Raw genomic sequence first — 9,965 nt, 5'->3', positions numbered from 1 at the left:
AGATTATATTGGTATAGATTATATTGGAATAGATTATATTGGAATAGATTATATTGGTATAGATTATATTGGTATAGATTATATTGGTATAGATTTTATTGGTATAGATTATATTGGTATAGATTATAGTGAGGCATTTTTCTACACAAAACCAGGATAAATATCTGACCCACTTAAAGCAAAAAGTACACAGAAGGATTTACAATACTAATCATGGTTAGGGTTTGCATCCAGAATAATTGCCGGGACATCACACAGCTATTACCGCAGAATAGTTTATATTAGTCGTGTGAACAATTCTCCCCACAGCTTCATCTTAATCAGAATATAACTCTACATTACTTTAGAGGGAAATACAAGTAAACATTATTCAATATTCATCACTTACTAAAGAAGTATTTAGGTTTCTGTGCAAATAAACGCTTCCGGGTTTGGTGAGGGAGATTTTCTTTGCAAGGTTTCCATCAGTGATCACCCCATAACGAATTGTTTCGATGTAATCTAAAAGAAAAATAAATCACGTTACTTTCTGTATGACATAAACTTTATCTGACTGATTTCATATCTGCTGCCCTGTAAGACTAGAGGATCAGTGTGTACTACATAAAGCTAGGTACACACTTCCAATAATTATCGTTAGAAAACAAACGATTATGACAGATTATATCTGAACGATCGTATTGTGCACAATTCTGTCCATGCTGTAACGATACGATTGTTCAAATATAATCCAGCAATAGTGTCCACACGCTAGATACAATTGTTTGAATGATGCAGGGAGTGACATGTAAAGGAGAAAGTGTAATAAAGAAACATGCTCGATCACTGAACGACTGAACGATAGATAGCGAACAATCATTGGGCAATCAGATCCGCCATGATGATCGTTCATTTCCAACGATAATCCTCATTCATCGGCGTCGTTGGTCACCTTTTTTGTGTGAATGATTTTCGGCGGATCGGTCGTTGGTTATTGGAAGTGTGTACGCAGCTTTACTCCCAAGGACAACATATCTGCCTAAACTGCTACTAAGGGTTGTCACGTCTGATAACCAAAGTAATGGTAGCATGTGTGCATCTCCTCAAATGACTGCAATTGGGCCAGCCACCCACAAATGTACAGGCAGCGGAAAAGGAGAACAACCATGTGGCCAAAAGACCTGCGCCAAAAGACCTGCACCGAGATCAATTGCTACCGCGTGCCAGAAGTAATTCACAACCTCTCCCATTCATTTCAATAGGAGTTTGGGATTACAGCTGATTGATTACCACAGATTGATGCAGTGCGCTGCGGGTTTGAAATGGCCCAATGTCTGCCGATGGAGGGAAATATTTCTGTTCTCCCCTCTACCTGCCTGATTAACAACATTGTAACTTTGCAGTTTATAGCTATGTTGGGAAATGTCTGGCACAGATCAGTCTGCTGCAGCCTCTGGCCTTGTCACTTGCTGCAAGCATTATTTTACACAATCACAGTCACCTCGTTGGAGAAAGAATTCATTCTGTGCCAAGTCTAATGCAGTGAATGTGTCGCATCCGATACTGATCTAAATCACATAATATTGGAATACGTCATTTTCAGGGTAGTGAAACACCACATTTGTTTCATATTGAAAAGAAGCTGCATGACATATTTATATATTTATATATTTCCTGGAGAAACAAAAACTTCATGGCGGCCCGTAACTCCCAACGACGTGAAACTTGCTTGTGCCTCGGCCATCACAGCTTCTCACTAAAAGAAAAAACAGTTTAAAGAATCGCAGAGACCTGATATTTGCATACTAAGATATTAGGCTGTCACTTGCCCCCACACTCTATTTCATCTGGAAGGGGGCAAAGCCAGGAACCTCTCAGCACCCCCGTGTGTGTGTGTATATATATATATATATATATATATATATATACACACACACACACACACAATTATTTCTCATGTGTAATAAATACATTACGCAGCACTTGTATTTAGAGCTATGTGAAACATTACAAGCAGCAATTGGGAACAATTACAGTTGAACAATAGATGCTCTTACAGTAATGAAGTCTTAACACAGCACAGCTAGGAGAACATGAAGAAGATTAACACTTTCAATAGGAATTACAATAAAGAAGGTAATAGTTCATGCTAAAAAAAATAGATAATGAAAGGCATTAGATAGCATGTTTACCATATTGTAAAATAATGTTTGGGAGTAACCCTACCCCACCTTGCTTGTGCACCATACACTGGTCAATGAGCGCACAACCAGTGCAAACAACTGACATGTCCCTAAAATCAATCGTTACTATTGAGCACCAATCGACAAGAATAGGCTCAAACAGAAGTAAACCATTAAAAAAACAAAAGTCCTATGGTAGGGACAGGTGATGTCCCTTCTGCAATAAATACCCGTACCTGCCTGATCAGAATTGTTTGGAAATACATTCATCTGACCCCATTCCATAGTCATGTGACTAGCTGTCCCTCTACCCAATGTCCCCACCTTGCCCATATGTCATTGATATGGCCTAAGGCCAACTTTTAGGGGCAATCAGTCAACCTAACAATGTTTTTTGTGATGTGGAGGAATACTGGAATGTCTGAAGAAAACCCATGCAAACACAGGGAGAACCTGTCAATCGATATATCTAATATTGAAGCAGAATGCACGCTTATTTAGCTTTAAAGCCAGGTCACCCTTCCCAGCCACAGGCTGATGTGTTTAATCCCTCTGGGATCTATTTTGCTCAGGATGTTGTCACAGAAACCAGACTCGGCATAGAACATGAATCAAACCTAATTAAATTGAATAAATCAAGCTTCCCACTCAAATTCTTTCTGCCTTTCAGAGCCCTGGTTACTCCGTGTCTATGAGAGGGGACCCAGATCTGTGCCGCTTAGGGGAATGGCAGCGTGATTGGTAGCAGCTGTGAGCCATAAAGGATTCCTAATTATATTTTCAAAACGTACATATTTATATGCTACATACACATTGCAATGCCAAGATGTCACGGTGCCGGACTTTGTGCACAGAGGGATGAAATCAGCATTCTGTAGAATACAAGGAGTTGCAGCTTGTGGAAGTGGTTAGAGTTTTATTCATCACGCTAAGGAATAGCAGATATATTAGATATAATAGCAGCCAATACATCTGATGCCGGACCAGCAACCAAAAGAAGTTTTCAATGTGTCCCTAAAAGTCTCAGGATAGCAGCGTCTTCATCCAGACTCCTCCAGAACTATAAATACAAACCTTAGGAAGCTAATCACTGTAAAAGAATGTTTTTGTGATAAATATCTGGCCCATGGCTTGACATCTTACTAATGTGATTAGGAGAGATTGTGCAGAAGTATTGGAATTTGGCATGACTTTCAGAACTCACATAATTCAATCTCCTTTAACGTTCGCACAGGAATACAATTACTTTAGCTTCTTGATGAAAGCCCTTTAAAAGAAGCGTATGCCTAAGTAACGTAACATCACATAAAAACAGATGTAAAATTACCGCATATAAAAATAAAGTTACTTTTGAAGCATATTGCAAAAATCGATATCTGACTGTAAAGGGAGAAAATAATGGAATGAATCAGATACGTTTGTTACTAACATTGGACAGGATCTCCATCACACAGGAAAAGTAAAGGGAGAATAAAACTGATACAACTATATGCTAGAAGACCCAATTAAACCAGTAATGTAAAAAAGGACAATTTCTAAACCAACAAAATAATAAATGTAAATTCTAAGTATTCAGCCTTTGGAACTGAACTTTACTAAACCCATCTTGTAGCTGTGACCCTATACCCAAAGCCAAGGCTTCCCACGTCTGAACGGGTTTTCCTGGTTTTGGGGTCACGTGACCACACCTGGTTGACATCGGTCTTCAGCCAATAGGAGGAAGTAGCTTTAGTGCAACATGTGGCCCAATAAACAAATATGCGGTCCACAGTTTGCTGTTTCTATTCACTCATAACCCCAATTGTTATTAGAATATGCTTTGTTCAGTTTTAGGCCATACCAGCAATATATGATCTGTCTGTGATAAGTAAAGGGTCTGATATTGCTGGTTTAATAAAAATGAAATGACATCAATACATCTAAAAACAAGCAAGCAGCAAACGACAGTCTGAAGTCTGACTTTGTTATCTTTATACTTGTTTCATGTTCAGAGAGTTAAAATAAAAGTCAAAGCTCCAGCAGGAAATGAAGATAAAAGGCCGACAATGGCAGCCTACTTATTTCCCTCATTACAGCTTTACTTAGTTCCACATACAAGGAAATATATCCCAAATATTTTAAAATGTGACTGTCAAAAGGAACAATAAAGCTTTTCTAACAAGTTTTGCTTTGGATTACAAATTTGTATGCAAAATGATAAAATGTTTTTTGGAGTGCAATGGAAACAGGAGGTCCCATTCCCGGTAGTGTAGGTAATATATATAAAAATGCTGGTAGGGAGCAGAATTGCCTGCAATACTTACCTCCTATCTGGTGCTGTTTCCCACAGTTCCTTTATGATCATTAGGAAGCAGGAAGGTGCTGCAACCCATCAGTATACACACAAAAAAGTGATGGCTTTACAAATATATATATATATATATATATATATATATATATATATATATAGGGACCAAGTCACCAGGCCTCACTTTATATATGATATAACACAATAAGTAAATAAAGCAGGAAATCATTGCTATGTACAGTAAAGGTTCCGATGGCATTATTCGGCGCTCTATAGACTTCCACCATCAGATAAATGACAGCTCTAAGTTTGGCTGGGGATTGTGCTGCCCTACAGCAGACTTTTCTTTTACTTCTCCTCCAGCCGGAAGCCATGACAGCCTGCTTTATTATTATTATTATTGGGGGTAACAATTGGGATGTTTGGCCAGTTTAAATAATAAATGGCTCCACTTACTGTGTGCTCTATTTCTCCTTTTCTCTTTGAACAAGCATCATTAAATAAAACGGAATCATCAATGTGGCCCCTGCAGCTCCCACCTGCTGATTATTGCACAAAAAGAACATCACGCCCTGAATTTCAGATGCTGGAAACCTTACAGCCACCCGCTGACTACTGCCAATGACATTTCCAACTTGCCATTTATTATCCCAAAAGGGAAACTGGCATTTAAAATCTACTTGCTGGGAAATAATAGCATGCGTGCACAAACTATACGTAAGCGAATGATGGAAACAAACCGAGCTCCTAGTTACAGTGCAGCTCACAAAGACAGACAATACAATTAAACATTGTGAACGGCAAACTATATACTTTACATGATTTTCTTCTATCCACCCTCTGTTCTAAAAGAAACACCAAAGCTACATGAACAAGCTGAAGTCGTCATTGGAACCGACTGCTAATGACTGAACAAACCGACAGAGCGGTTCTCTTCCGATAGCGGGGAAATGAATAATACCGGCCTCCATCAGAAGACGAGCAGTACAAAATCAGGTCAGGAGATCTCTGTGCAAACAACAGATTCACATGATAGCCGACCATGAACATTTGTTGTGGGCTACAAAAATCAAGGGTGTGTACATTAAATATATTCTATATATTCTGTTTAGGAAGACAATGCTTGTAAACCGATAATAAAACATTTTTGATTCTTTCTGGCCCACTTTATCATAACCCTAACTGGTTCTTGGGCCCGACCTGAAGTGGTTACTAGGAATGAGTGAGCAAAATTTTAAAATTCGATCTTGCGGTGAATCGGGACGTTCTTATTTACCGAACATGTAAGCGAGAACGACCTGCAAGAGCAATCAGGGGAGCCAAGCTGACAGATCCGCTCCCCTGATTGCTCTTGCAGCCCTGTAGTATGTGTTCTTTAATAGAGATTCTCTATCCAATAACACAGGAGTCCCACGGCTGTGCTCATCATGAATGAATGTAGCCGTGGGAATCCTCCTGTGCGCAAGGCCTCAATTTAACAGGAGGATTCCCACGGCTGTATTCATGAATGCACCCACAGTACTCCTCCTGCCCCCCCCCCCGGCAACAAGAGGTTAAATGAGGGCTTGCGCACAGGAAGTTACCCACAGCTGTATTCATGAATGCACCCACAGTACTCCTCCTGCCCCCCCCCCGGCAACAAGAGGTTAAATGAGGGCTTGCGCACAGGAAGTTACCCACAGCTGTATTCATGAATGCACCCACAGTACTCCTCCTGTAATGATTTCCAGGATCTTCTGATGGGTCTGTGAAATCGGTTCAGTGAATCGGTAGAGCTTTGTATTAATAGCAAGGCTGAGGGCGGTATTACCACCTCAAACACTTACTGGGCCAGTTTCTGAGCTCAACAATTCCAACACTTAAATGGAAAAAAAGAAGGAAGCCAGTTCTAAGCCCTTCCTGTGTCTTTCCGCAAAGGATAAAACTGTACTATATGATATGTACTAAAAGAGAATGTCTTCATGCTAGACCACACAACTTACTTTTATAATTAATAGACAAGCTTTGGCAAGCTAATAAATTATGAAATGTTACATGAAACCGGGAAAACTAAATTAATGTATATGTTGAATATTGGCCAGAAGTGGCAAAGTTAGAAAAATTTGCCTTCCAATGAGATCAGGGAGATAGGAAAATAGTAAATACAATAATATATGCCGCTTAGCTATCTATACTGAAGCGGGCTCTATTACCCCCAGTACAAAAATATGCCATCTACTCCACATGATGTACTAATAATAGAAATTTAACAATGAAAATGTGGCACATGGATATAGGATCAACCAATAGATATCTGACTCTTACACAAGATCAATGTCAATAGAATTCCTCAGTTCTCACAATTGGGTTTGCAACTTACCCCATGCCCTTTGTGTGGCCATGATTTGGGAAAGTTGCCACATATTATTTGGAACAATAACTTTTGGAGGTTACTAGGAAGAACAGATTCATTCATTCACAAGGAAGCTGACAGCATAGAAATGAGTTTCACCACCCAGAGAATTAGAGTGAATAAATAATGTGTAAAATGAATGTAAGCAGAGGATGGAAAGAAGCGGAACGTCCTAATACAGTGTTCGGGAAAAACAAATAAGCAAAAGATCTCTCACAACTCAAATACAAGCTGCTGTAAGAAAACATACTCAAACTTTCAGACAAACTCAATCAATAAATAGAAAGATATATAAATGACTAAGGCATAGATCAATGGTCCCCTTTACAAAAGGGTTGGAGCTATTTTATAAGGGAGGGCTATTATGGGAAAATACTACATCCTGAAATTGTATGCATTTACCTTAAAAATACCAGATGGTTGGAAGCAATCAGTGGATGAAGCGGGAACGGACATTTATCACAGCACATCTTTAAAAATCTTTTTATTTTATTAGCCAAATGTTCCATAAACCAAGGTAAGGTATTGTAGAAACGTATCATGTATATTGTAACATACGTGCATGCTGTGTATGAAGAACCTGAGTTAGAGGTCTTGGTATCAATGTATTTATCCTTCAGGAATACAAAGTCCTACACATTTAGCAGTATTGGAATTTCTCTTCTTCTTCAGAGGATAACACAAACAAGATCCATGGAGGAGATACATCACCAAATATGTATGTAGAAAAAGATGTGTCCATAAGTAATACAAATGTACCCACGTACACATTATTCTACATGGCATTTGTGCCGGCCATCTCTTCTGCTGGTCTGCATACAGCAAAATATTTTATCCTTTCCTACACCATCTACGTGCGCACAAGCACAAGAAAGGAGAAATTCACAAGATTTGTGGCAAAATCAACAAATATATATTTTTATGGATTTAGATACAAACACTTTTAATTACTTTTTAGCAGACAACAAGTGAACAAATAAGATAAGTTCACTCTTCAGGTTCATATATTTTTCAACAAAGCGTGTTTAAAAGAAATAAATAGTAAAAACAACATTGCTGCTCAAATACAAATGTGTGGCAACCAAATGTCAGACAAGTCACACAGACCCCTCACACAGACCCCTCACACATGTATGTTCCTGCATTTACACACGTGTAAAATAATATACTCACCTTTTTGTAATGAGTGCAAGGCAGAGCGGAAAAATGTTAAATAGCCTGGAGGTTGGGGGGACGCATTGAACTCAAAGTAGCCCACAATCCCAGGCTGTGAGAAAAAAAGATAAAAGGAAATCATTGAGTCCAGATTTTATATAATAATTATAGAAAGAGCAGAATAAAAACAAATGTAGCACAAACAACACAGTAAGAACAGTAATATTTCACAAGGTGCAGAAATAAACAAAATACAATACAATACAATACAATAAATGAAATGCATAAAATGGAATTTCATTTCAATCTGATACAATTTAAAGAAAGTCTCAGCAAGTGGTTGACCCATCAATGTCAGATTATGGATGCTGCGGTAATGAACACCAATTTGTGTCAGTGATTTTAGTCACACACACATGACCGGGTGACAAGGACCGGGTGACAAGCTCCGCCACAATTAGCTGCACTCCCGTTACGGGTCAGTGATTCAGAAAGTAATAAAGTCAGAGGGTCAGAACACTAACCATGTATTCTCTAAGTAAAAGGGGACCTCTGCTTGTAGCTCAGGACATACATACAGGAAGGGAGAGCAACAATAGTCTTATCAATGGGTTGAAGTTCATCATACATTTATTGAGTAAAGCTAAGGGGTTGTGTGCACACTTTCTGGAACTGAAAGAAGAAGTTATATGTTACCCTGGACATAGCAGCCAACAGACATGGGTGACAGACACTTTTGGGGAGTGGGTGGTTGTGTATGCAGCTATAGTCCGCTTGCATTCTTCACATACAGCCATAAATATGACCATAGGACTAAGTTTGAAAACAACTTGAGTAAACAAACTTGTGCTCCTCCCAAAAATCTACCCGAGCATCAGCAGAAAGCATACTGTAATCCACACAAATGCTCAGAATACTTCCAAAGTGTATCTTCCCCAGCCTTGGAGCTTTAATAAATCAGGCCCAATGTTTTAATATGAACTGTGTAAAGGGATTGGAACCGCTGTCAGAAGAATTGACAAGGGAATAATTATTAAATAAATCCCTAATGAAAGGGAATGCATGAAATCATCCACCTGAAAGGTTACGGAGAAAATATTAAAGCACAATACCTCATATGCAGACAGGAAATCGTTCAGTCCATTCACTGAAGAGATATAGGACACCGGACTTATTACTCTCCGAATAAACTTCTCAATATACGCCGCTGTCAGTGGTCCTTTATAATCAATCGGCCCAAAACTATAACAATAAAAAAGGTTTGATTTTACTGGAAACATGTAAATATACAGAAGACATATAAAATATAATATTCAGCAAGTCAAAACCTCGGCTAGGCCAATAAGCAACAAACCTATTTGGAGGGTTTATGAAATGTATATTGCAAATGCCAGGAACCCAGAAAGTCTGGATGGAGAGGACAGATAAGTGAATATGTAGAAGAATTCTTTATATTTATATTTTATGCATACATGCGCGGGTAAAGGAGGAGTTCTGCTCGGCCATACACATAGATATTTCATGCTGACATTTCAATACATGAATGTGCAGCAGCGGCCGGCTTTATACTGCAAACCCTCCAGGGAGATTATTCCCTTTATGCAATAATGACCGGCCCCCGTGTGAAAGCAATAAGCTTAGGTCACCAAAAAACGCATTCCATTCCCCGAATCCTCTTCATATTTGTATTGTGAGACGAATGCAGGATTTCATTTTACATGGATACAGAAATAAACTGCTCCAATACAGGAAAGAAAGATCTGCGCCACCCACGAAGGGTTAACCAAACAAACCTGTACAGGAGAGACTTGTGGCATACTGAACAGGAATAAGGAACACGTATACAGGATGTAATCATTTACATACACTGTGCAGGTTCTGATATGGATAATCTACGTGCATCAAGCAGTATTCAGTGATAATCTACGTGCATCAAGCAGTATTCTGTGATAATCTACGTGCATCAAGC

General features: G+C 38.9%; 1 protein-coding gene across 1 annotated transcript in view; it reads right to left on the bottom strand.

Moving 5' to 3' along the window:
* The window catches only part of TXNDC11 (thioredoxin domain containing 11), a 35,812-nt gene that overhangs the window by 15,481 nt on the left and 10,366 nt on the right, over positions 1 to 9,965 (bottom strand). Inside the window, exons 4-6 of the mRNA XM_072419041.1 lie at positions 9,109 to 9,238; positions 8,015 to 8,108; positions 389 to 501 (exon numbers count right to left, since the gene is read on the bottom strand). Of these exons, the coding sequence (XP_072275142.1) occupies positions 389 to 501; positions 8,015 to 8,108; positions 9,109 to 9,238 (337 nt within the window). The remainder of the gene's footprint in view (positions 1 to 388; positions 502 to 8,014; positions 8,109 to 9,108; positions 9,239 to 9,965) is intronic.

The sequence above is a fragment of the Pyxicephalus adspersus genome, chromosome 7 (genome assembly GCF_032062135.1).
Source record: "Pyxicephalus adspersus chromosome 7, UCB_Pads_2.0, whole genome shotgun sequence".
In the NCBI taxonomy this organism is placed as follows: Eukaryota; Metazoa; Chordata; class Amphibia; order Anura; family Pyxicephalidae; genus Pyxicephalus; species Pyxicephalus adspersus.
The sequence above is the reverse complement of the archived record's forward strand: the minus strand, read 5'-3'. Positions and strand labels throughout refer to the sequence as shown.